At 40.3% G+C, this 27750-nt stretch overlaps 2 protein-coding genes across 2 annotated transcripts; both read right to left on the bottom strand.

The window, feature by feature from the left end:
* Positions 1-886: 886 nt before the first annotated feature.
* Positions 887-15039, bottom strand: atp6ap1a (ATPase H+ transporting accessory protein 1a). Its single transcript, XM_061735385.1, has 11 exons — positions 14895-15039; positions 11196-11322; positions 9952-10026; positions 8422-8615; positions 7815-7855; positions 7152-7237; positions 6870-7019; positions 6421-6578; positions 4513-4563; positions 3370-3607; positions 887-1753 (listed from the first exon to the last, which is right to left on the bottom strand). Exons 1-11 carry the CDS (start codon positions 15032-15034, stop codon positions 1544-1546), a joined length of 1470 nt encoding a protein of 489 aa, XP_061591369.1. The 5' UTR covers positions 15035-15039; the 3' UTR covers positions 887-1543.
* A 1582-nt stretch (positions 15040-16621) lies between these two features.
* tafazzin (tafazzin, phospholipid-lysophospholipid transacylase) lies at positions 16622-27573 on the bottom strand. The gene is made up of 11 exons (XM_061735383.1): positions 27209-27573; positions 25472-25618; positions 25179-25307; positions 25059-25104; positions 24879-24964; positions 24727-24807; positions 24589-24630; positions 22137-22199; positions 20868-20920; positions 20320-20397; positions 16622-19432 (listed from the first exon to the last, which is right to left on the bottom strand). The coding sequence occupies exons 2-11, from the start codon at positions 25578-25580 to the stop codon at positions 19331-19333; spliced, it is 789 nt and encodes a 262-aa protein (XP_061591367.1). The 5' UTR covers positions 25581-25618; positions 27209-27573; the 3' UTR covers positions 16622-19330.
* Between the last annotated feature and the right edge of the window lie 177 nt (positions 27574-27750).

Raw genomic sequence — 27750 nt, 5'->3', positions numbered from 1 at the left:
CTTTCATTCCATATTGAATAGCTGATTTTAAGTCTGATTTAATTACAGACACTGATATGTTCATTTTGATGCATTTTCATGGCTTTGACATATTTATCTCCCTCTGTGTTTCCTTACATTTGTATATGCGGTTTATATGATTTTATTCTATATACACGCACTCTTTGTGAGGATCTATTAATCATGTTTGATTAACAGCACTGTTAATCACTGCCTGTTAACCCTCTAATTTCCTGTGGTAGCAGTTAGGGTGTAATTTTGTTTTGTTTTTTTTGTCAAACGATTAACAGAGTGTTTACCACCCGTAAGGTAATCCCGTCCCCACCAACAAAGTTCCTCTCTTGTTGCTGCTGCACCTCTTGGTTGGGGATACATCCACAGTAGTGTGTCTGCATTTTAAATCATTAAACCTTTACAACTGGTGTCCATGCTACTTCAGCAAGACCAATCCCTAAAACCTGAACATTTTTGATCTGATACCGAACTAGGGTCAGTTTATAAAAAGTATGAATTGTAATGTAATGTGGATTAAAATAAAACAAAACCAAAAAAACAAACTAGTTACTCCGTCATTGTGCTTTTATTGTCCTGGTATCAGCTGTTATGCAAATAAATACTACATTTATAATGCTGCAACTGCTTACATGTGCCAGTATGACAGCAATCTGCACAATCTTTTTTTTGTGGTTAAGATGCCTGAGGAAGGTGAGGGTGCCTGAGGAAGTTAGTGTAGAAGTGAATAAATGGATGGATAGATGATGGAGTTTCCCTACATACAGTGTAAAATCTGATACATTTCCTCAAAAGTTGTAAACAGACAAATTCAAATGATCAAATTATGTTTAAGTAAAGTCACCAGAATAAACCAGAAAAGACCAAACATCTCTTTTCTCTTTTTTATTGGAGTTACAACAGCAACACAACACAGCAATGAATGCATTAATGAATATTCTCTTCATTCAACAACTTTATCTCACTTATCTATTCAAACACAAGTGACAGCAGTTTCAACAATAAATAGCATGAACACATTTAATCCAAAGTATTTCCTTCATTCAACAACTCTATTCAAACACAATCCTCACATACAGATTAGAGCAGTTCCGACAATAAATAGCATCTAATAACTCATTTAACTTTTCATAAATTGTAATAATCCCTGTACTTTTCCCTTTTAATGCTTTACTGTTGTTGGTAAACGGCAGCCTGACTGGACTGGACCCAGTTTGTACCTCTTACGTGTTGGAAATATTGATGCGTCTCCAGATCTATTAAATAATGCTCTGAAATTAAAAACCTACATGAGAGGAAAAAAAAATGGGATCATCTGAAAAGTGTATTCTTCTTTCTCAGGATGCACATCTAACTGCAACATCTGTGCAGTGACGGATAAATTATGACAACACCACTGACGTCAGCTTTATGCCACGAATATAACTACATAGAAAAGGGGAGTGGAATGTGAAGGGCAGCGCTGCAGCCATGGAGGCATCTGCAGGACGGAAAGGAGGACAAATGGAAGGTGAAGTTAGGGGGAAGTTTGTCACTCTGTCTGCGGTACGGAGATGGCGGGGCCCTTGGGATCATCGAAACGGTCCATGGTGCGGAGCTGCATGATCATGTGAAGGCCGTACGTGAGCACGAGCACCATGAGAAGACTGGTCATCAAACCCATCCAGATGCCGGGGGAGAAGAAGCCGGCACAGTCGCTGGCATAGGAGAACTCAGTGCCGGATAAATTAAAGCCCTGGATCTGCACAAAGTTAGGGATTTAAAAAAAAAAAAAAAAAAAAAAAACGTTGGAATGTTGGAATATGCACAATAAATGACACATGAAATGTGACGAGTTCCAAGACATGAACAAGTAACATATGGGTGCATCTGTTGAACCTGTTCCCATGTGGGGAAGGTCTATGGGCTGCGGAAACATTTAGGGCGGAGTCAAGACTCTGCATCCACATGAGCAGTTATTCAGGCTTCACAGACACTCGTGTGGTTTCTCTTTAAAACATTAAACTTTTGTTATGGTTATGTTTGGCATCTATGTCTATATCAGACCCTGGAGAAACACTGGTGCCGTGTGGATACAATTCCTAATTAGGGCCCGAGCACTTACAGTGCAAAGGCCCTAATGTATCTGTAGGAGTTCTTGTTTTTATTTTTCTTGTTATTTTTTTTCAGACGAAATGAGGGCCTTTTTGCCCCCCTAAACATGCCCCAAAAGTCACCAAATTTTGCACGCAAGCCAGGCCTGGCGAAAAATGTGATATTTCATGGTTTGCATTAATGGGCGTGGCCTAATGGCTCAACAGCGCCCTCTAGAAAACCTTGTGCCTCAAGCCCCACAATACGGTTTGACGTACATGCACGAAAAGAAAAGTCTTTTCAACTTAAAGAAAAGTCTCTTGGCGACATGGCCGAAACCGAACAGGAAGTTGGCCATTTTGAATTAATCGTGTAATTTTGGCACAATTTATGCCATTTCGTCGGCCGTTAATGCGGCCCGAACCGTAATGTGCACCCAGGTGTGTTATACATCAAAATGTGCATCTCCATCCTGCGACGACGTGCATTACTTTTCTCAGTCAAAAGCGTTACCGTGCCGGCGCTAGACGCCAGAAAGAGCGCCCACCCTTCATCTGATTGGTCGATATTTGATAGTTCCTACTTTCTGCCATAACTTTTGAATGGTTTGATATAAAGAGTCGTGGGTGGTGTCATCGGACTTAGTTTTGAGTCCTTGACCTTTATTGGTGAAAATTGCACGCTCGAGGGCTCGATCGTCGCCGCTTGCAGCCTTAATTGATATTTACAACCTTCACAGCAGCACTTCAGTTTGTTACTTCCAAGAACAATTCCACCTCAACATTAATGGAGATCAAAAATAAACAAATAGAAATAGTTAACGGTTAAATAAAATCACCTTTCCCTTGCCACTGTCCTTCTTAGTTCTACCGGGTCCAAACCTTTTCAAGTGCAGGGTAAACAATCTACTTCCCATTTTCACTCCTGTCCAGCGAGCAGAAACAGCTCTGTCATGTGTTTAAGGTGGCGTAGTGTGGACAGAAATATTTGCTGACACAGAACTAAAACTGGACATGAATTGGTTTTCAGATTAGACGACACCAGCATCACTTTACCCATCCACGGTCATAACGTTCCAGCTGTTTTATAAACTTTTCATGCAGGTCAGACTGAGTAGAAAGAGATGTTACAATGAGAATTGTTTTTCTCTATATAATAAACAGGCTGCCACTTAGTTTCAGTCTGCATAGCTACCAGCACAATCCACTGCAAGGGTCACCAAGGTTACTTGCTGACAGATGATAGTTATAAGGCTGTGAATGTAGAATAATGGATCAATCTTACCTGAAAGTCCTCAAAAGAGACCCTCCACTGATTGGCTAGGTCTTTGGTTGAGCGTGGGATGAGCAGGGGCCAGCGGAAGTTGGTGACGGATTCACAGCGGTACGAGTACTCGGCAGGGGCGTAGATGTGCCTGCTGCCGTTGAACGCTGCCGTCTTCCCATCGTATTCTAGTTCCACATTGTCCAGGGTGAACCATCGGCGTGCAGACACCTTGTAGTGACGCTGGCTCATAACAAGACTGAAAATGCAAACACAGGTGTTGATTTGTGTCTTAGCACTTCTCAGAGTGTTATTTGTGCACTGCCCGTCCAAAAAAAAAAAGTTACCACGTGGATTTATCCAAGCAAAGAGGGGAGAGCCTTACACCACAAAATTACAGCTTGGCTGATTATGTTTCAGCTGCCAACAGGTTATTTAACCCTGACTGATGCAGTTAGGACATCCTGTTGCAATGGAAAATATTTATCTGCTTCAGAAGAGTCAAATTATTGGCATATAGCAGAAAATCTTTTTTTTAGGAATTGCTGAAAATACTAAAATTGGGTTAAGAACTGCCCGACGCATTAACAACTAGCAGGATAGCGGGGAACCATCATCTTCCTGGGAAAAATGTGGTCAGTAAAAAAATCTTGAATGGTTATGATTGTCGATCACTTAAATAATTTGGGGAAATCAAATTTAAACTATGTTTAAAAGTGAAAGTAAGAGCATTTCTACACACACAATGCCAAGGGAACTTAAGGGATTAAACAGCTGTGTAGCAGGATAATCAGGAAAAAAAAGGCTTCACTTTGCCGGGGACCATAAAGATTCAACTCTGGGCCAGTGGAAGAACGTCATGTGGTCTGATGAGTCCAGATTTACCCAGAGTTCCAGAGTGATGTTGCCATCATGCCTAGTGCCTACTGTACAAGCCCATGGGGCGGTGCAGGTGGTCAGGTCAGGGTTCAGCAGCGTTATGAGCTCAGCTGACTACCTGAAGATACTGAGTAACCAGCTTATTCCATCAATGTATAGTTTTTCACCTGATGGCAGATGAGGATGCCAGGATTCATCAAAATGCCCTAATCAAAGCTAAAGGTGGACTGTGTGAGCTTTTTTTGGCAAGGCAGTGCATTTGTTTATAACATTTATGTAACTTACATCAGTTTGAAGTTTCGGAAGCCGAGGACATTCTCATAATTAAGAACCAACCTGCAAAAAAAACAAACGTGGAGAGAAAAGAACCAGTTTTTAAGATGAAACTTAAATTAAGAAAGATCATTATTCAAATGACAACTGAATACAACTACAATTAAGAGATAAGAGGCTACTGTAATAACCAATAATGTACTGGAGAGGTTTTTGCCTGAATGATTCAAATGTTGTTTTTTTAAGACACCTTAATCATATATTAATAGATCTTTTCTGCACAACTGTCACAAAGAGGAACACATTTACAGGTCCTGCATCCCTGTGTTCAGCTTTATCACTAGTTTAACTCAGGTTTTAGGGCCAGTGAGCACATGACTGAAGTGGAAACACCTTTTGTATGTAAGCATGCGTTGACTCCGTCCTGGCTGTCACTGGCCGAATAGTTACAGGTAACTACACATTTAACAACAACTTGAAGGGTGTGAATGTCTCCACACAGAGCACAGCCGGAAACCTCCCAGCAGCCACAAACCTGGTGAAGACTTACAGAAAACGCTTGACCTCTGTCACTACCAACAAAGTATTGAGATTAACTTTTGTTATTGACCAAATACTAACCCATGTCCTCCGTACATTGATGTAATATTCATGTACGAGTCAGAACCCACTCACACTGCTTTATTCTCACGTATGACTTCCTCCCCGCTTGATCTGTAAAGGTCCACTTCCTGTGGGACTTGAGCATGAGGATTACCATGATCTATATGACTCAGAATCTAAATGCACAGTGTGATTATTAGCCTTAAAAAAGTAACAAATGGGAGCTTAATGGTCAAAATAATTTAAAAGAGTGAGTTGCAGCCATGGGCTGCTAATCATGAGCCTTTAATGACGGAGCATCAACAGGTGTGCAGACCGCTATAAAAGCAGATATTCTGACAGGTCAGGTATGTGTTAGTGCCAAGAGGGAAAGACATAAGCCACGATCTTAGCAAAGCAACTGTTGGTGTCTGGAAAAAGGCTAGAAAACCATTTAGAGTTCAAAATAGCAAATCATTCAAGACAGTTGCCAATCTTCCCAGGTATGAGTATCTAAAATCTAAAATTAAACCACAGGTCTGACGAGCTTTGGAAAAAAAATACAAACAGAGAGCAGGCTACATATTAGACACTGGGGGCCTTGTTGAGCATGATTAATGTTGAAGTCCTTGTTAAATAAAATCACTAAAAGTGTACATGCAAATGTTGCCAGAAGAAACGCCTCTGAAGCACCATGGAAGTAAGGAGTGATAAAACTACATCTGAAAAAACCACAAGACTTCTGCAACAATCTCCTGCGGGCGGAGAAGAGCAAGTGGAGCAGTGTGGCCTGAATGCCCAGCACTACGTTTGAGGAAAACAGACACAGTACTTCAGCAGAAACAGCACATTTCCACTTTCAAGCATGGTGTCAGAAAGGTGATCATTTAGGTTGTTCTGCAGCCACCTTGCTGTTACTGAGCTGACCCAGAACTGAGGCCATCGGTCTAAACTGGATCACTCAACGGGACAGTGATCTTGTTTGAGGCTGTATTGCCCTAATACTAAGATCCGCTATGATCCACTAAGAAACCATCATGTATATAGCTGAGGGTTTATCCATTTATCCATCCATCCATCCATCCATCCATCTCAAACCAACATATTTCCTCTCAGTTCAATAAATTGTTTAAATGGACCTTAAACTGTATATTTAGATGTAGTTGAGTCAAATTACCAAATATTTGTTGTTGGCATTTCTGTTTCAAATCTCTGCTCTTATCTACAAACATCTGTCTTAACAGGTCCGTGCCGACAAACCAACGGGCATGACTTTAAACTGAATTGTTCAGAAGCACCCTCTCTCATTAGATGTCATATATTAGACAGATTTAGCACCTGCTTTTGCTTTTGTCACAACTGGAACCTTGGAGACTGGGCTTTACACCTTCACCGAAGGTAGACGGGGCCAGGTCATGCTCTTCCCAACGACCTTTCTGAAGGATGCTCACGGACAGGCCTTTGGCCCACAGCATGATGCACGTCTCGTCTCCCTTCTGTCCAAGGAGAAGGCAGAGGAGTTAAGATTAAAGTTTATATTAACATTTCAATTTAAAAAGGTGCTACAGTTTAAGATTTTTCTTCCTGTCAACAATTTCTATGAATGTGTTAGACCTACTCAACAGTTTGTGTTTTTTTGTGTGAATGTCTTATTTCCACATATCTGTGGCTTTCTTTGGGCGTTGTTGCATTATCCTTTAAATCAATCGTTCTGTGTACTTCCTGAAATGGTTGTCTCTTGTATTTCTGTAATTTTATTTTAAGCTATGGGGGGGGGGGTAAGACACCTTAAACTCCACTGGGCTGTAGATCTCAGCCTTCTCCATGATTTTCCGCTGCCCTTCTCTTTCCCTCTGCCTGTCCCTGTATCCTCCTCTGGCCTGCAGCAGAGAGCGGCCTCCACCCAATTCTACTTCCACAGAAATAGACGCCACCTCCTTGTAGAGACACAAAAAGAGCAGGTCAGTCAGTCGGACCGTATAATGAAATGAGCTGCTGCGACATATTGACTCACAACAGAAAAAAGTAATAGACACGTATAAATGTGACCAGTCTCCACCCTAACCTACCCTGGACGGGCGCAGGCCTGTGTAGATGGCCGTGTACGGAACAGACTGGGTCTTCATGATGCTCAACACCTGACCAACCACCTCATCTGAAAGAGTACATTCATATGCACACATGACATCGTCAAGAAAACTGTCACAAAAAACAATCATCTTCCAAACAAACAACATGCAGACAACTGACAAAGTCAAGATATAATGGAAGACAAAAAACAAAAACTAGGTTTACATTTGGCTTTATAATGGTCTTAACCTTGTTACGTTTACAACTGTCGTGTTATCGGTTTAATGAAAGATTATTACTTTGTACATTTTTCTGTGCTGGATGAAGCAATAAAAGGTTCATCCCAGGACACTGTAAGAGATAAAAACTGAACAAAAAAACTGTAATCCTATTATGGAATTATTTAAAGAGCAGATCATCAATGGAAATTAAGAAATAAAACAAAAAACTAAAGAACAAACCCACATAATCTTAATTTTGAGGAAACCCTTGCTCCAAGTATGAAGAGGGGGTGTTGTCAAAAAGCTGACATAAATCAAGGCTTCTACCTTTTATTTGAGAAGGTTTGATAGATAAGTAGAGAAATGAGCCCAAATGATTTATAACCCTCATCCTAGGGGCTTCAGAGCCATTTAGAGTAGACTGGTTGCATGGAGACTCACCATTTCCACTGAGAATCTCCTTTGCAGATATAAGATCAGCCCTGCAATGAAGTCAGACGAGGAAACAATGAAACACAGATAAAAAGAGGAAGCAGGGATTTGGCAAAATGATCACATTTAGACTATATGTTCCTCGGTTATTTGAGGATGCATAATTGTCATTTTCCCAGAGGAAAAACACTGTTCATCTATTGTTTGATTGGTCATCTTTTAACGTGGAGTCTTGGGAAAGCAAAACTAGTTGAAAAATGTTCAACTAGTTTTTAGAAACAAACCACAAATAGGCCCGATTTTTAAACCACAATGAGGCCAAGAAAATGAAAGCCATCTGTAATGGATAAGTCAAGTCTTTCCAAGAAAGGGTGGCTAAACACCCCACTGCACTGGGAAGGCTCCTCGGCACAGCCGGTCCACGATCCTCCCCAGACCGGTAGCCTTTCACGTTACGTGGAAGGCTACTGGTCCATGTGGAAGTTAGGTTTTGTTCTCTTTTCCCTTTTCAAAACATACGTTTCTGTATTGTCCAAAAATGTCCCTTAAAATAATCTTTACATAGATTTATATCTTGGTAACAATGGTCTCTAACGTGTACGTTGGGTGTATGTACCCCATGCTGTAGGGCATCCTGAACACGAGCAGAGCAGGCGAGGAGGCGTTAAGTCTCAGCTGACTCAGGGTCTCAGGGTCCATGTACAGAGGGGTGGTTTCTAACTGATCCTGCAGCTGACCGATCACTGCATTGGAGGCCGGCCAAGACACGGCAGGCAAGACCAGAGGAGATGACGATGACGTAAGAGCTCCCTGGGGTGCAAGAAAAAAGGAAAATAAAAATGAGTGAATATAGCAGCTGAACCAAGTAACACCACGGTAAATACTCTGTTCTCCTTTAGCAGCAAAAACTGCTTTGAAAATACTCAGTGAAAATAGTCCTACAACTTCTGCACAGTTGTACGGGAGCAGAACCAGAAAGAAAATGATCACACTGTGGTCTCTGAGCACCTTTGGCTTTGATTATTGCACACACCCATCAAAGCATGGCTTGATAAGTTTATGCAATAACATTCATTACCAGCCAGTGACACGATCATGTGTTGATGATCGGAGAGTAAAACCTTTTACAGCACGGCTCAACACATCTCAGTGTGGTTAAGGTCTGAATTCTCTAGTGGCCAATCCAGGAGTAAACATAAACCCTGAATAACGCTTCGAGCAAGATGAATCGTAGCATCGTCATCTTGGTAGGGGGAGTAAAAATATGAAAAACCTTCTCATTTAGTTTATTCAAGCAGGCAGCTGCCCTCACTTGTTGGATAGAACGCTGCTGAACCAAAACCTGACAAACTGAAGAGACCTCATATAAAACTGTACTCTGACAAGCGTGTACTGCAGACCCGAGGCAGTATGAGTGCATCACTTCATCCACTGCTTGTCTTTTAGGGCTGCACAGCTGTTTTAGTCCCCATACTGCCACTTCTCTTCCCAGACTAACATGCACTGCGATAAGTTGTTCCGTAAAATTCAATCTATTAGATTTCACCAAAAAGTGATCCCTGATCACGATCAACTTTTTTTTCTTCCTCTGAACACATTCCTCTCTGGAAGATGATGGCTCCCCATCATCCTTGTAGGTTTGAATAAAGTGTCAGACAACAGTTATGGTTGGAGCAAGTTCCTTAGTTGTTTTGTTTGTTGCAGGCTGATAATTCAACTCTCCTGTCAAGGAACGACATGATCATAGGATACATCTTTTGATATGTTTGTTTAAGGAACTAGAGGCTTCTCACGACACCAGTTAGCGTTAAACAACTTTCTGACAACAGAAACAATTTAATCACAACAGTACTTTTTCAGTGGGACGTTCTGACCCATTTGCTTTGTTAAATTCAGGTGGTACGTTTTGACAGGAAGAATATCAAATCAGTTACACTGTTTAGTATCATCTAGTCGAGGACATAGAGAGTTTAAGTGTGTTTATTTCCCTTTCCTTTTAATGCGACTGTTACTAAATGGAAATTGCTGGTCAGTTATTCACACAAACAGTGTAGTTTCTTACCTTTCTTTAATGTGTACTTGTGACTCAAACTTTTATAAATCTTTTTTTTTCCTAGGTTTAATTCTAAGATTACAATGATCTTACCTTGAGGTTGGGGAAAACGCTGTCCTGCTCATTTCCAAAAGCTCCTCCATACATGGTGAAGTCCTCTATGCTCATCTTATAAAATAAAAAAGCACACACACAGAGAGTCATAGTTATAGACAGGTGTATTAACTCATCTGGTTTGTGTCTGCAGTTTGTCCCTGAATAAATGTGAGCAGTTAATTCTGCAGAGAGAAAAGTCCTGTAAGAACCTGACTTTGAGGAGGAAGCAGTAACGACAACTTAGAAAGTGTTTGAAAATTGCACCAGAAGAATTTAATTTCTGCTTCTGGTATTAAAACCCTTGTTACTCCTCCAGTTTCTCCTGTCTTTGATCTGTCGATGGTACGTGCCACAGCATGTGTCCACGATGGTTCTTTCTCTCGCCTCTTCCTCCTCAGGATTTCTCCTTCTTGAGAAATATACTTTGAACGTCATCACTGGTTGCCATTTTCTAGACGTTTGTTTCATCCTGGATTGTGACTTTGACACTCATAAAAGCCCGGCCTCCCTTCTCCTGCTCTCAGTCCCGTGTTGAGTCTCATGGTGTTGGACTTGGAGTGAAGCCTTCTCTGGATTGTGACTAGCAGGTTTACGTGTTGGTGGCATGGACTTTGTTCCTTCCATTCATCTCTTCAGATTCTGTGTTTTTCTTTTGGAGGTAATTGGGTGTCGCCAACTTCCTTGCAGCCTTGTGGTAGTTGCCACATTTTTACAGGATCTCAAAGTATTTGTAGTTGTTCCAAACATCAAATTATCTATTGTGTCATCAGATTTTAATATGTTGCCTTCTGGAAGTTCAACCCCCTCAGTTGTTCCCAGCTTACCTTTCTTTGATACAAATCAAGCACACTTATCCTGCCTGAACAATATTCCAATATTACTGATGCATGTCCTGCTGAGGTGGATCACCGGAACAATATGGGGCTTCTTCTTGCCCTACAGCTCGATGTCATCCATGTGGAGGAGGCAGCTGATGATTGCTCCACTGCTGATTACGCACCAGATGTGTGAGTGGGGGTCCACACAAATTTGGGACGTATGAATACCTTTTTAATTCTTCCAGTATATTTGGGAGATGAAGAGAAAGCGTGTGTGCCAGAACTGTGATTAACTATGTGTTGTAAGATGTTTGCAAGGGTTGGATTCATATTCCACTGACATTGATTTAAGAGAAGCAAAATGAAACACGTATACTTATAATTTCAATGAGCAAGTTTAACTAAAGTGTCTGTGTCTTATACCTTGTCCTGAAGGAACAGAACTACATTTTGTGGGCCGGTGTTCAGAGCCTTCTCCAGGTAAGAGGCCAGCTGCTGCTGCCCAACGATGTGCCCCGCTGGAGGAGGAGATTCATGAGGCATCGAAACTCTGGAGGGGAATCAAAGCACAGGTGGTGGAGTATTAACATCATATACTAAAGTACAAGAGGCTATAAGACTAAAAACTCAGTCCCACATTTCAAAGTTTCAAGATTCTTCACAACGTTTTACATCTGCTCAAATAGAAATGCATTTATTTCCCTTCGTAAATTTCTTTCTTGATCCATTAAAGCTATACGGACAAAAGTACTTGACCTTACTACTTGGCCTGACCATCACATCAACAGAGACTTCATTGATGAGTTTGGGATTTTTTTTTTTTTGGGGGGGGGGTTCCCTAAGTTGGTCCATCTATAACAGTAGCGTTTACACTCTTGGAAGGTTCTCTGCAGGTTTTTTTCAGTGTTTCTGTGGGAACTGTTGCCAATCATTCTGTATCATTCTGAGTATTTATGCGGTTGGTCACTGATATTGGACAAGAAGACCTGGTTCATAATCTCCATTCCAGTTCATCCCATAAGTGCCCAGTATTGGTCCGGGGTCTGTGTGGGCCTTTCTAGTTCTTCCCATCATGGTGCAGTCATGTTGGAATGGAAAAGGCAGTTTCCTAAACTGCTGCCCCAAAGTTGAAAGAACAGTATTGTCAAAAAACATCTTGTTTTCTGAAGCATTACAAGCAACCTTCTCTGGGAAAAATCCCTTATCCCTCCTCCACCAAACCTGACAGCTGGCACTTTGCAGTCCGGCAGGTATGCTCTCCCAGCAGCCACCAAAACTTGTGTGGCTTGTACCGAGCTGCTTGAATCACAAACAAACATTCCACGATGCTTGTGTGACGCAGTTTTTGTGTTTACATTAAAACCAGAGGAGGTCCAGAACTCTTTCCTCCAAGACTTTTATGCACCATTTGTGTCGGGAGTTGCTGACCCCTCTCTGAGACTTCACCTGCATCCGTTGTTCCTAAATGCTTCTACCTTCTAATAATATCCCTTACGGCTGACTGTGAAATATCCTGCAGGGATGAAATTTCACAAACCGTTATTACAAAGCTGGCATCCCATTAGAGTACAATAAGTAAAGGCACTGAGCTCTTAAAATTGAGCTATTTTAGAACACAAATGCTCACAAATGCAGGCACTTCATGGCTCGCTGCTTGCCTTTATATACCTGTGGAAGCAGGTCTGATTGTAAACACCTAAAGTCAATAATTAACACGTGTGAACAAATACTTTTGCCCATATAGTGGATGTCATAAAGTGTCAGGTGGTTTATGTTGTACATACTTCAAGTCTAATTCTTTAAATGGAGGTAAGGCAGACAGTTAAGAAAAAATATAATTTATGGTAAATTAAAGTACAGTCTGCCAATATTTGCAACCAATCAAAGTTCAATGCATGATTTGATGGGAAGCCAGTGAGGCTGCTGCAGGACAGGAGGAATATGATCAATTGAGGGTGTTCTTGTGGTAATAAGGGCAGCTGAGTTTTAGACTAGTTTAAGTTTGTTGATGGATTTGAGAGGAGGACCATTGAGGAAGGAGTTACAGTAGATGAGAAGTAACGAGAGCATGAACCAAAGTAGCAACATTTGTAGGACACGGCAACAGGCAAAGACAGTTGATATTTCAAAAGGTGGAAGTAAGCAGAGCAGGTGATGTTATTGATGTGCGTGTTGAGGAAGGAGAGACAGTCGTCTTTTCGATTGTGATTAAAAAGCCAACAAATAGATCCTCAGTTTTTTTCACTGTTGAGTTTCAGGAAATTGCAAGAAAACCAGGATTTAATATCTGAGGCAATCAATGGGAGAAGTGGGTGGAAGGGATGAAGAGGGACCAGCTGGATGTCATCGGCATAACTGTGGAAGTTGATGTTTAATTATATGGCCAAGAGGGAGTAAATAAATCATGAAAAGACATGGAACAAGGACATAATCCCAGGGAACACCTGTGGTTACTGGAAAAGAGTGTGAACTGAAGTCTTCATCTGTATGAACTGTGTGCAGCCAGAAATGTATGATGTAAACCAGTTGAAGCATGTGTCACTTATTCTAATAGATGATAATCTATCAAGCAGGATGCTGTGTGAGACGGTGTGAAGGGATGCAGATCTGGACGGATGAGGATGGAAAGAAGTTCTGAGTCAGAACCCATGAGAAGATTGTTGGTCACTTTGAGCAGGGCTGTCTCTGTGCTATGGTGGGGACAGAAACCGGACTGGGATTGTTCTTGGTTATTGTCAAACAGGTGAGAATGAACCTAGGAAGAAACTATTGTCTCAAGAAATAATAGGTTGCTACTGGGACTAAGGTCTTTCAAGTTACTGGCATCAGTCATGAGTTTCTTTTGACAGCAAAACCTCCTCAGGTGACAGTACTTCAATGCAGCATCTACATAAACATTAACAACAGTAACGTCTTCAGTTTCTTCTCGTTCCAGGCCACTGACTGAGGGAGACGGAAAGAACTGCAGAATCACTCATCCGGAGACTGCTGGGACTGCAGTGACGATCACTGACATCACAGCTATTCTCTGCTAGTAAAGATATTGTTTACATCGGAACATATGACAGTCTAATCTTTCAAAATTGATCCTTTAACCATCATTTTCCAATCAGTGGAAAAGTGTGTTTTAATTTCAGTGAGCGAGCCACGATTCTGGTTGTTTTAGCAGGCCCTTTAGTCTTAATATTTGGTAATAATCCCTCTGCCAAGGTTTTTATTGATATTTTTCAATAAGTGATCATTTTGATGATATAACAAGTAAATGTGAACAAGGAAGAGATCAAAACAGGTTACTTATCTTTAAAGACGCAGGCTCAGAGCTGCATGTTTAAGAAATAACACACTTCTCCAATGAGGATAGCAAATCATAGGAAACCCTCTCTCTTTCAGATCAAACTTGAACGTCTTGAGCAATATTCTTGTGCACAGTTTGCGTCAATATACTGTGTATTCGTGAAATTTAATTCACATTTACAAACCGGAGGAAGATGACTCCAAGACAACTGCATTACAGGACTGTCTCAGAAAATTAGAATATTGTGATAAAGTTCTTTATTTTCTGTAATGCAATTAAAAAAAACAAAAATGTCATACATTCTGGATTCATTACAAATCAACTGAAATATTGCAAGCCTTTTATTATTTTAATATTGCTGATTATGGCTTACAGTTTAAGATTAAGATTCCCAGAATATTCAAATTTTTTGAGATAGGATATTTGAGTTTTCTTAAGCTGTAAGCCATGATCAGCAATATTAAAATAATAAAAGGCTTGCAATATTTCAGTTGATTTGTAATGAATCCAGAATGTATGACATTTTTGCATTACAGAAAATAAAGGACTTTATCACAATATTCTAATTTTCTGAGACAGTCCTGTATATACTAAAGCACAATAATAGCAGTCAGGTGTAATCACCATGGTATCATTAATGGTTTTCTAGACGGCAGGTGAGGAGGTATTTTCCTTCAGATTACCTTTACAGTGTCATGTTGTGTGAGTTACAGCCTCCTGGTGCCAAATGTCCCAATCATCCCCAAGACATGAGCTGAGCTCTCAGGTTAGCTTTCCTCACTCAGCACAAAAACACAGATATATACATCTATATCCGCGACACTCACCCCTCGCTTGTCCACATGATGAGGGGCACCTGTTCATCGCAGCTCCCTGTGCTCAGGAGGATTAGCACACCGAGTAAAAGGGCCATAGACGCAGAGATGCGGCGGAGGATCGCTGTCCCTGACGACGCCATCTTTACCATCTGACAGCAGGTGCCGTCCGTGACGTCAGGGTCACGTGACTAGAACGAGGCTCTGCAGCGGGTTATCATCATTATAATACAGTCTATTCATTTAGGATGTTGAATCGTGTGGACCTACAGTACTTATACATACACACACATTATTTATATATACACACATATATACAGGACTGTCTCAGAAAAATAGAATAGCCTATTGTGATTTTCTGTAATGCAATTACAAAAACAAAAATGTCCCACTGGCAGATTTTTCTACTTATTTCAAGGGGAAAATTTACTTGAAACAGGTGAAAATTGTCAAATAAGTTATTTTTCTGGTGATGACTCTAAATGTTGAAATAGCAGTAAAACCACATTCATTGATAATGTGATGGCAGTTTTTACAGGGGGGGATGATTTGGACCGTTTTTATTTCAGGGGGGATGCCATCTATATATATATATATATGTTTCTCAGGTTTTCCAACAACAATGCTTTTCATCAAAAGAAATTAAAGTGAACAAAAAAAAGTTGCCATTCAATTATTACTAGCAAATAATACTTTATTAGAGCCCGAAAGGAAATTATATTATACCGTATTTTAGCAAATCAGATTCGCCATGTCAGACAAACAAATATAACCAGAATATCATGTCTGACACAGCCTATTTAGCTGTGTATTAACTACTTACTCAGAGATAATACAATAATGATAATGCAATATTTTCTGAACTTGGTTCCATCAAGCACATTGACAACCAGATGTGGTTTAGGAGTCAGCAGTTAAATCCCTGCTATCAGTTCAGGATAAGAATGGTAATTTGCATGTCAATTATGGAAACCAGCAACATCATGTCTTGTGTTATCTTTAAAAACCTAAACCGCAAAACCAGGCAGCAGATGAACAACTTCTGCAACACAGCCTAATATCAACCAAGCGTAGCAGCACAAGTCAGAAAAGGAAAGTAAAATTAATATATTTGTAATCCACAAAAGAAAGGCTAAAAAGGCTTAAAATACTCTGTTAGATAACTTCATCTTCAGGTTACCTGCCATCTAACATCACCTAAGTAAACGTTGTGATGTTACAAAGGAGGTTTTACATATTGACTGGCAGCTTTGGTGCCTGCACAGCAAAGTTGAATAGTCTTTTTTTTTTTTCAGAGGATGCTAGCCTGCTCTGGCGTTGGTAGGTTTTTCCTATTAATGGCTGATTGACTGCAAAAATTATTTAGAAAAATGTTCTCTGAACATTTTCAGGTTCAGGTGACCACAAACAAAGTGACAGGTTTGTGTTAGGTTATATATCTTAAATTGGTAGTCACCACAAACATCCAAATAAAGGCTCTCATAGAGAGAAGATGATTTTAGTCTTAAAAGTCCCCTTTAATGATTCTAATTTTGCATTAGCATGTTTCTTGATCACGTATGGCCTTACGAAATCAGAATCCATTTTTGTGACTGGCAATTTCTCACACACACATACATGTTTTACTTAATCCATTTGTCACATGCCAGCTGTCTTCTGTAACCACAGTGACATCGCTGTTACTACGTTCAGCATGTTTTGGTGATGACTGTGCAAAGATACAAACTGTGCAAATCAAATTTGTGAAAAGTCAGATATTTTATTGGCATTCAAATACAGAAGGAAAGTGTGGCAATCAGGGTAAGGCAATACATTATAAAATAACCACAGAGGTTCTTCTCCTTTACAAAACCACTCCACCCAGAGATAAAAGATGTCCCCTCCTCTGTTGTGATTGAATTCATACAAGGGTAAGGAGAGGAACCCCCCCAAAAAGCTAAAAAACAAACAAACTACACTTTAAAGGATAATTTAACAATCTTAAGTGCCGGACCAAACGCTGATTAAGCATGGCCAAGATTCACATCAGTCAGTGGCCAGATGTACATGTGGTTTCATATAAAAAAAATGTGAATGCACATAAGCGAGAAATGTTCATACACACACTCTTCTCCTGATTGGAGAAGCTGTGCTCAGGCATCATCTTCAATAAATCTAAATAAATGTAAAACGTTATAAACATGCACGACTGGTTTGCACCCAGATTTTAGCCATGAATTGAACCGGTGTTTGCGCCACGACTAAATAACCAGAATAATAAGATTACAAACACAGTTTTCTCAAATGTGAAGCCGAGAGACTCATCAATAAATTAATAAAATACTACTGAAATGAACCGTAGTAGAGGACAGAAAATCATCAGTTTCATTTGGTTTCTCAGTTCTGGAATCACAAACATAAAAAAAGCTGTTGAATGGGAAAAATAAAATAAAGAAGCCTTTAAGCACAGCAATTTTATATAAGCAACCTACTATAATTTATGCATTCATGAATTATTTTTTAGATAATAGAACTAAGCAAAATCAGAAAAAAATCTCCTTTAGCAAAACTGATAAATGAAAAATCAGGACTGAATCATTGCACATTTATCACTGCACACTCTTCCTTTACAAGTTCCAGTCTGTGTGGAGGAAAAGTGCACACATACATTTTTTTCGGGGGGGTTTGGCCCCCTCATGATTATAACGAAGTTGAGGCCCTGCAAACAGCAACTTCATTAGAAGCAGCTGCATTTTCTGTTAAGCGGCAACAGCTGGTGTGCCTGAGCTAAAAGGGGGAATAACAAGAAGGTGGACACTACAGATACACAGGAAGAGGTGGAACAACCTGAGAGGGATCCAAGAAAAGGTTCAGACGCTCCAGATAAAGAGTTAGCATTCACAAGAAGGACCCCAGCCTGAAAAAGAGCATCATTGTCTGTGAAAAGAAGCTTTAGTTACAACAGAAAATAAAAGAGATTCCACCAAAAGAGCAGGATACAAGGCCTGCACATTAAAGGTGAAACAAAAACCATTTTATTACTAGAACAATTATGTCCTCTTTGTTCTGGTGAAGAGTACAAAAATGACAGTGCAGCACAATGTCAAAACATACTAACATGTAGTAATTCAATGGGGAGCAGCTTGGTGTACAGTCCTGCTGAAAACGGGGGAGGTGGTTGGTGTAACTGTGTCACCTAAAAAAGATCAATAATGCAAGATTCTGCAAAACTATTATTAAAACGATTATTTTTATAACCACGTCTTCTTTTGTTCTCGCTTGGAAAACTTTGTGGCCGTAACAGTTAAGGTTATAATCCTTAAGATTTTTACAAAATCAAATAGAAGAAAACTATTAATTTCCGGCAATAATCACAAATCGTGTTTTTCTATTCATTTAGTTTGGGACTTTACTGTTTCCAAACTGAAATTAAATGACATTTCTGCACATAAAAAGAAACAATAAATGTAGTATGTAATCAGGTGTAACTTTTTATTAATCTATCTGCAGATCAAGATATTCAAAAAAGCGTCTGCGAAACAAAGTGATTCATAGCTATTGTTTATATTTTTTCCAAATAAGTGAGCGTGAGCTGTCAGATAAAGTTTCACAGCTCCAACTCCCCTGCAAACGTCTTTCACTGCGTCATGCTGCTTTTTAAAAAAACTGCTTCTGCAGCATGAAATCGGTTATTTCATCTGACTTTCTCGCATCTTCATAGACGAGTTTCTCCTCCATTTTTTTTCAACACAACCATTGTACCTGCTTAACAAAGAGTTTTCAAATCTGTGCAGTGCACTCATGGGCCGTTATCTTCACTAACTGCAAGTGTGTATAAAAAAGGACGACTGAAATCTTGAGGATTATAACTTTAAATGTGGCTAAAGATCATATTCTCCACTCTCTGAACCTCTACACCCAAACATAAAGAACTTAACAGGTCCTACTGAGGCACTGAACATTGGCATTGAGCTTGAACGGTGAAGCAATGATTCATACAAAATTTATGTAATTCCCAAGATTCCAGTGAGGTAATAGCCGAAGTAAACATTGACATGGGTAACATTGAGAATCACTAACCTGCTGCTGAAGTACTTTCAAAGTATTTAATCTCCCATCCACCTACAGTGCTGCTTGTCGTGGTTTATCACTGAAACTAAATATGCTCAAATACTTAAAAACACAATTTGTTTTTAAAAAAATGGCTGAATCACAAAGTAGTTTGTGTAGGATCCAAAATTCCAGAAATAACCATTAATGACCGTCATTCTGTTCAGAGCACAGCACACAAACCAAAATAAACCAAAATCATGTGAATCTTGAGCAGGCTGGATGTTTTGAGTATTCAAACCAGATCAGACGACGGATGAGGAAGAATATTTCAGGATTATACCCGGTTTAAGGGTAAAGTGGCCTCGGTCCTAGTGGTTGTGAGAAGTATTTGCAGGCAGAAACAGGAAGGCTGCGTCTCAGGATCTGGTGTCGATCTGCGTGTGGAGTTCCTCCGCCTGGGCTTTCAGGTTGTAAAACTCCTCCTGGATGAAATCAGTCAAGGTCTTCCTCATCTCCATCTGTGGGAACGTTTCAGATAAAGAGGATCCGTAACTCACAGTAACATTTCAGCTGGTCAATTACTAAATATTTGGAACTTCCTGGAAAATGACTATCCAGGAAAAATGACTGCTTGAACAAAAAAGAAAGACTGAAATTAAGTTATAGGATTTGGGATACATGTTTTTGCATGTATTCCATTACTTTTAGATTTACGGATATACTGCCACACAAAAATCTACATGATCATGATAAATTGAGGTAGCTGTTCATAGAGTTCTTGGATATTCAGTTACTTAAATATTCACCCAGCCCTTCGTCCCAACCTTAACTCCACCTCCACCCCTCTGTCCTAATCCTAAACTTTCTTTGAACTTTTCATGAAACTTGGCAGCCTTGTGTACATATTTGGAAATCTTGCAATCTAAAGGACGTTAACGCAACATCTCTACAGTACTTAAAAGAATAAAATGTTTCATATTTAAAAGTTTAGCACAGCAAATCTCACATGAGAGGATACAGCTTTACATTGATGTTTTTATCATAATGAAAAGCATCTCTTCTTCTTGTTCCTCACTTTTATTGCTCAGGAGCCGTAATGCAAAGTAACCTTTGTACCGTCTCTGCCTGTGTGAGCATAAACATCACTCAGGAAAGTTTCTATTATTTCCTTCAGTAAAAAAAAAAGGCTCCCACAAAAAATGAGGAAGAAGTGCCTGTAGCCTATTATTTAAATGAAGAGATCTACAGGATCTTTAAAACGCTGCTTTCCGTTTTGGCTGTTTGTTTTGGCCTAAATTAGTGCTGCAGATGCACCACGTACAATAACGTCCTTAGTTTGTGTCACCCGTGTTAATAAAAACATAGATTGTGAATTGTACACTAATGAATGATATTTTGTCTTTACCTGGCTCCTGTTTTCAGCTCGAAGGGTTTCCACAAGTTCTTTGACGCTGAATGGTTTCCCCACCAGGACTGTGATTCTCTGGAGGAAGATAACAAGTAAACACAAAAGTCACTGATGGTTCACAAAAACCAGCGATGAACAGGGCCAGACCAAAAATATTGAAGGGTAACGCCGGGTTCACACTGTGTGATTTTGGCCGTCTCAGAGGAAAATGTGCAATTATGAAATCAAAAACGGTGGTCGTACATCTCAGGAATAAAACCGTCTTACGACCAAAGACAGACTCCAAGAAGGCGGCATTTTTGGTACAGATAAAAGCTGATAAAGACTGGTTCATTCTCACTTTTGTTTGTTAACCACAGGGCGTACATCCCGCCGCATCAGGTCGTAGCCTACGACACGACAGGCCGCCATCGTACAGTCTGTACACACCGCTCTTGATGTCTTAAGCCGATGCAAGTCGCACAGCCTGGCTTGCATTGATCTTACAAGACAGCAAAAATCGCACACTGTGAATCCGGCTTAAGATACTGTAGAAGGGGTCCTACGTTGCCGATCCGAGGAATGTAGGGCTTTACGTTTGGCAGAACGTCAGTCAAACCTGAGACAAAAGTAGAAGTAAAGAAGGCATTTTTCAGTTAAGTATGAAACAATCTGTATTTTGTCTTTAGCTGCCTATTTATTCTTAACGTTCAAAACTCTCCTCATTGCACTTGTGAATTTAAAGGATAATGGGTCATTGCATACTTTTTTTTTTTTTTTAATCTTTCGAAGTCGAGAAGGATCTCTATCCACATTACACCAGCATGGAAATACATCACAAAGTCATCCATGGTCACTGGCCATGCTAACAGGTGAAGACAGATCAGAAACTAACAGCTTTCCTCCTGTGCTGCTTCGCCTCCATGTTATTAATATTTATGTTTACACTTTAAGGCTGAAAACAGTTTGTGTGTTGTCTTCTGGTGATGGTTACATGACTAAGGTTTGCAAATGAGGGAAGGATATGTGGAGATCTGGAAGAACAACTCGTTAAGTGAATCTGTGCAACCGTGTCAGTCTCCAAATGTTTTGGCTTTCTCCGTCCACATTATGAGACAAATGTTTGCTGACTGAAACGCAGATTGTGACTGTACTGGTCTGCTGCAGGGAGGAGAGCATTTGGGCAAAAAGGCAAGGTTTCCTGTTTACTGATTAAACTACGCTCCTACCCTCAGTTATGGTCACCAACTGTGGGTAGCGATCAAAAGAATGAGACTGTAGATTCAAGCGGCTAAAATGACTTTCCTCTGCCGGCTGGACTCTTTCTTTGAGATGGGGCGAGAAGTTACATAATTCGGGAGAGGCTCGAAGCCAGAGCTGCTAATCCACCTCGAGAGGAACCAGCGGAGGCGTTTCATTCAGAGCCATCCTTCCTTTTGTCAAACGTACAAGCCGCACTGACGCCGTTTTGTTGAGACACATTGGGGCCACTGAATACCAACAATCGTGGTTTAAGAGCCACAGCCTGTCTCTGTGAGGATACCGAGCGTGCACATCTCTTAAAGGCCAGTTTACCAGCTTCTAATGGTTATTACCCACCATGTCACATGATCAATTCTGTCTCAAACTGGTTTCATGAGAGGGCTTTAATGGTGCCTTCAGTTAACAGATTTGTAATCAGGGGAACACTTTGCAGTTTGTGGAAATGACAGGACAGGAGATCTGAAGTTGTTGGGAGATCATAACCAGTACTGGGGTCACAGTGCGTGTGTGTGTGTGTGTGTGTGTGTGTGTGTGTGTGTGTGTGTGTCTGTCGTTGAGTTGGGATTACTCACCCACATGCCAGAGGGGCAAGATGATGGGGTTAAGGGAGCACTCTGCTATTAGCCGACCCACGCCTAAAACATGACAGAGATGTTACCTTGTTACCCATCGTCAGAGTACACTGGCTTTGTGTACACTACAATAGTATATAATATAAAAAAAGGTACCTTAAAACAAGTCTTGTATAGTATAATTAAGAGTCTTTTTTCTTTTTTTTAAATGTGCATTTGTAATTTGTGCCTGTATTTATTTCATTGAGGCTCTGAGATTAATGTTTTCTTCCCAATACCTGGGTTACTATTGTTATTTTTGTTTTAAAGAAACAAACAAAGAAAATCAGTATTTTTTTAAATAAACGTTGGCTAAAGAATATACGAAATAAAGAGCAGTTTCAGAGTTGTATTTCCAACCTGGACAGCTGTACCATGGATGTTCAAGTACGCAGTCAAATTCAACAGTTTTTATAAACCAACAGGGGCTGATCATCTCGGACAACGAACTCTACAGTAACGAAGGACATTTACCTCAGTCTCACAACTCATGTGTTACTGCTTCTCCATATGGCAACTAATAAACTTTCCAGGGCACGATTGTGTAACTTCTTGTTTTGGTTTTTGAGCAGCAATGAAAAATTGGGATCAGACAGTAAATAAAATCTTGCCAATACCAATACCCTGATTTTTGTGAGTATTTCTGAACAACTAATATTTATCTGCTTAGTTTTGAAGACATTTTTGTAAAATCTGGTAATCAAACAGCAAATTTTGTTTTGCAAGTGTGTTTATTTAATCAGGGGGTCACACTCACATCTACAAGCTCAGCTGATAAAAATGCGTACACAGACATGTTCCCCCAAACTTCACAGCATATTTGGGAGTTGCCTGTTAGGCTGCTTGCACACTATGGCACACTTGTCTATAAAACTAAGGAAATCAGGCAATTCTGATAAATTCCTGCTGGCCACGGGGCAGCCACCAGAGATGTGGCGAAAAATGAAGTCAAAAAGATGTGGACGAAGAGGTGGGAGCCCACTTCAGGCTTAAACAGCCCACCAGGGCGGAGGGATATATTTCACCGCTGTAAATGTCACTGTAAATGATCCGTCCATAATAATAATGCAACAGACTAGCAGGAAATAAACCGAGGCAGTCCAGACCGACATTTCACAAAAAAAGGGAAGGAAATGTTGGAATTGCAAATATAAATATTAGATTTTTCTCAAGTATTTCACTCAAATACACACACACACACATTAGTGATGACACAAATGTGTAAAACGTTAACTATAGCCGCACTAACAACTAGGATAGTTGGGTTCATTGACACTGACCTCAGTCTATGATGAGCCCCGCCTTTCCACCTCCTGCTATTCGTCCAACATCTGTATATGAGACTTTCTTGTGATGTAGATCTGACTCTTAACGTTCATCTCTTTTGAGTCGGCTCCGCTCTAGAAGAGCCGGCTCTTACATATCCCAAATGGTTCTTCATTCAGTGTCACTGTGCCTTCTATTTTAGTCTAATTTAGCAATCACAAACATTTTGGGTGTTTATTCAAATGTTAAAAAAAATTAAGGCTTTTATGAAAACATTGAATAAAAATATTTATCATAAACAACTGAACTTTTTAGTTGTTGACCCTGTTGTAACAGTTATTTGCATTTCACAAAGTTTGCACTTGGCTTTGCGTTCTCCAGTATCAAATCCGACTCTTCTGTTGCTCTGTGCCTACCTGGTCTGAATCACTACATTCACTTTCTTCAGTGGGTCTGACCCCCTTCACGTCATGTTGTGAGCATAGTCTTTCCTTGAGTGTGATTGGCCGTGTTGTGCCTATCAAAACAAAATCCTGTGTCCGCCTGCATGGATCATCTACAGAGATCTAGTGACTGAAGATTCGGCTTTCTCCTGTGGGAGTCGGCTCTTCTCATAAAGAATCTGCTCGTACGCCTCCCTCCGCTTGTGGGTACAGGGAGGGCCAGGGTGAACTCTGGGCGCTAAGCCCATATTAAAAACCGCCTATGCCTGAAAGAGGCTAACTCTAGTGAGGAGCAGAATAGCCGAGAATGAGCAGAATGACAACTTCACAGACAATAATTCACGTAGTTACTCTTTGCCCTCTGAAACTCCATCCATGTGCTTTGGCAAACTTCACACATTGCTTCTAAGTTCTTATAGTGCTCAATAATTTGTGATTTTGTGCGAGTTTCAGGAAAATACTCTAGCAGAATTGAAACATTGCATTGTGCTCTGTCCATAAATACAACTCCTTCAATATCCTTCAAAACTACCGTTTAACATAAAGGTGCTGGATTTGACGTAAACCTGGCTTGTCCTGAATAAAGATTACCAGGTTGATTTATTTTCAGTCCAGCACAGCTAACAGACATATATGTTAATAAGACAGCAAAAAACGGCTTAATATTACACCCACATATATTAAAAAACATTTACTGCACTCACCCCATTTTAAACGGATGAATTCCTCAGTCATGTTGACTTTGCCTGTTAAATGAGGAGTGAAGTCAGGCACAATACAACAAATTAAATCCAAGAACAACATGATGCCAGTGATAAAATATGAGGCTGAGGTTTGCATACCTTCTGGAAAAATGTGCACCCATTCTCCTTTATTCAGCCTCTCCAGAATAAAGTCCATACCTTTCTGGTAAACACCATCGCCTTGAGAAAACACACAATATAAGTGGCTGACTCGACTGATTGGACAAATTCTGGTGCCTTCAGATACGAACCTCTGCAGACAGGAACACACTTCCCACGGCTGAAGAACCTGGAGTGAATGTCCTTCGTGAAGCAGATGTCAGATGCCGCTGGGGTCCTGTACGGTGAACGTCATCATTAAGAAGGGGACATTATAATTAAAATTACATTTGGGTTAATTGCAGCATACATGTTAATGGGATAAAACTAACCACCGCATCTTGTTGAAAGTCCATAGCTGTCTGAGCTTCAGTACACCTGCAGATAAGAAAACGTATTAAACTATTTACCAACTGAAATAACCAAGACGCCTAATGCTCCTCTGTTCTTACCCCACACATGTGGGTCATCCATGCAGGACTGGTGATTGGACAGAGTGATGAGGGGCGTGTCAGAGGGTCTCTGGTCAATCAGGTTCAACAAAACCTCCTGGTTGTGGACAGTCAGGTAGTTCATGTACTCTCATAAGTCAAATTAGAAAAAAAACAAAGGGATCACAAAGGAGAGTCAATTAAAAATCAGTATAGAAAATCAGTTGAAATGTGGAAATATTGTTGTTTTAGCACTCTGCACAGGTGTTGGGCTTGTTTCCATAGTTTATACAACTCTAGAAGTTACAACTTACTGGTCCAAAAGTAGGAATAGGACCCCACCATGCCCATAATAAGTGAGCTTGAGATTCTCCATGACAGGGCAGGGCATTGTGGGAATGGCCATTTGACCTCCAGGGGCATCCCAACTCTCCAGTGGTGCTACATCCACACACAATAACCTAACACGGCACAAAAACAGAGAAAAACAAACACAACAGGTTCAGCACGCCTGTTTCTGGACAGAACAACCGCTTTTTTGTGCCAAGTACTGATGAAGAGATTATAGTGAGAGACATTTAAATCCTGAAAACTACGGCTTACACATTGCTTTCAGCTCTGTATTAGACTCAACTATTCACTGTCGTCACCAGTCCCGTAATCTTGTTCTGACATGTGGCACAGAAAGTGAACAAGTAAGAGCGTTTCCTCACAACCCAGTCTTAACCTGTCTTATTTCAAGTAAAAAATACATTTCTTTATATTTTAAAAATATTTGTTTTATCATTAAGGCCATTGTAACAAATAATAGTAATTATAGGAATAAAACTAAGAACAAGTTTATAAAACCATCTACTGTGACATATAAATGATGAGATAATTAACAGATAATATGCAATCAAAAATCCCATCATCTCAAAGGGCTACATCTTTTGGAGGACAACACAGATATATATAAGTAAAAGACTATTAAAAAGACTATTATAAGAAAAAGACTAACGCAATCTGTCCTCCGTTCAGTGAGCTCTTCAGCCGTATACTCTGGCTCAAAACGGTAAGGACGTCCATCATATTCAAAGTCGTCGTCCACAACCTCAGAATTTGACAAATATTCAGACATGTTTCAAATAACTAACAGTAAACTAACAGTAGCGAACTCCAGCTGTACACGGAGCTGGGTCTGGGATGCGCGCACAGAGATGACGTCATGAGTTCAGAGGTCTTGTTTACAAACTGATTTATTTGTTACACACACAGCCCCGGATGTAGACAACAGGTCCTGGAAGCAGATCTAGTGATTCTTAAAAGAAATGAAGAGTTTCGCGGCAATCATGTGTTATTTAGATGCTGCATCGTCTGTGTCCCGCTGTGCCCCGTTCACTACCATTATATGGAGAAGCGGCTCGCAAAAAACCCCCTAATATCTTCCGAAGGACTCCAAATGACACCAAACTTGCCTGGGTGAGTATACGACCTTTAAAAAAGGCCAGAAATAAGGTCCAGGTTGTAAAAAAACGAACTTTCCCTTTAAGGGCTTTTGAGAGAGTATTATAGAAAGATGACCAAAATGAACACAGCTTTGGGCAGGAAAAGAACATATGTGTATGGTAAGCAGGTGATAAAGAGCATCTGTCACATTTATCACCTGTATCAAACAGTCTATTAAGCTTGACTTTGGACATGTGAATTCTGTGTACGACCTTAAACTGAATCAGTGTCAGCTTGGCGCAAGATGAGGTATAATTAATTCTGTCTAGGGCTCTCTGTCACCATTCATGATAAAATATTCAGAGCACTACATTTAGGAAATCTCAATGTTTTTAAAATGTTTTGACAGTTTAGACTGAAGGAGGAAATGTGACGGTCTGCGCAGGCGCAGTCCACTCATGTCCTAACCTTCGCTCACCTGCGAGGGGTCCACTTCACGTTCCCACGGAAAACTACGTTTTTAAAATATAATGCCCCAAATGTTTACTGCAAGAGGCTTTAATTGAATAAGACTTTCTCATATGTATTACAAAAATGTACTGTATTCAGCATGCAGATTTTACCTCTGTCAAAAGTTACACCATTTCTTGTAAAAACTCGGGTTTCTTCAACGTCTACGGTCAAAATGATGACTTGTTTTTAAATGACCACTCATGTTAACCAACTACGGCCAACAAAGCACACGTCCAGTTTGCCGATAAACCCCGCTTTTAGACGCAAAACCAAGTTAATAAAACGACAACTGAAAGGGTTACTTTCCATGTTTGTCTAAAGTTACACATTATGTCTGTACATTAACCAATGACAGACGGTCCTGAGACGTGTCAAACTAGCAGACATGAACCTCCACCCGCTCCGGTACGTACATTTATAGGTTATATAGCTCTTTGAAAGTGAATAAGAAGAAGATCAAACCGTTATTAAAGTAGTGAGAACAGAAATCAAAACTAGCGGAAACATCTATCTCACCTTTCTGAGAGAAACAAGCTCAAACAGTAACGGAGTCCTGCGACACTTCCGGTGGCTGCCGAGACAACTTCCGGTAGGCTCCGTTAGCCCCGCCCACAACCTGAGAATGGTTTTATTCCATCTTACTACTTAGTAG

Source organism: Cololabis saira, chromosome 12, assembly GCF_033807715.1.
Source record: "Cololabis saira isolate AMF1-May2022 chromosome 12, fColSai1.1, whole genome shotgun sequence".
Classification (NCBI taxonomy): Eukaryota; Metazoa; Chordata; class Actinopteri; order Beloniformes; family Belonidae; genus Cololabis; species Cololabis saira.
Note: the sequence above shows the minus strand (reverse complement) of the source record. Positions and strands in the feature narration are given on the sequence as shown.

Coding starts and splice junctions, on each gene's coding strand:
- atp6ap1a (XM_061735385.1), bottom strand. CDS start 15,034: ATGGTAAAGATGGCGTCGTCAGGGACAGCGATCCTCCGCCGCATCTCT. Junction 8,616..9,951: donor GCGTTTTCCCCAACCTCAAG/GTAAGATCATTG, acceptor CTTGCACCCCAG/GGAGCTCTTACGTCATCGTC. Junction 3,608..4,512: donor TTCCGAAACTTCAAACTGAT/GTAAGTTACATA, acceptor TTGCATTTTCAG/TCTTGTTATGAGCCAGCGTC.
- tafazzin (XM_061735383.1), bottom strand. CDS start 25,580: ATGCCCCTGGAGGTCAAATGGCCATTCCCACAATGCCCTGCCCTGTCA. Junction 25,308..25,471: donor CTATTCCTACTTTTGGACCA/GTAAGTTGTAAC, acceptor TTGACTTATGAG/AGTACATGAACTACCTGACT. Junction 24,808..24,878: donor GTGTGTTCCTGTCTGCAGAG/GTTCGTATCTGA, acceptor TGTTTTCTCAAG/GCGATGGTGTTTACCAGAAA.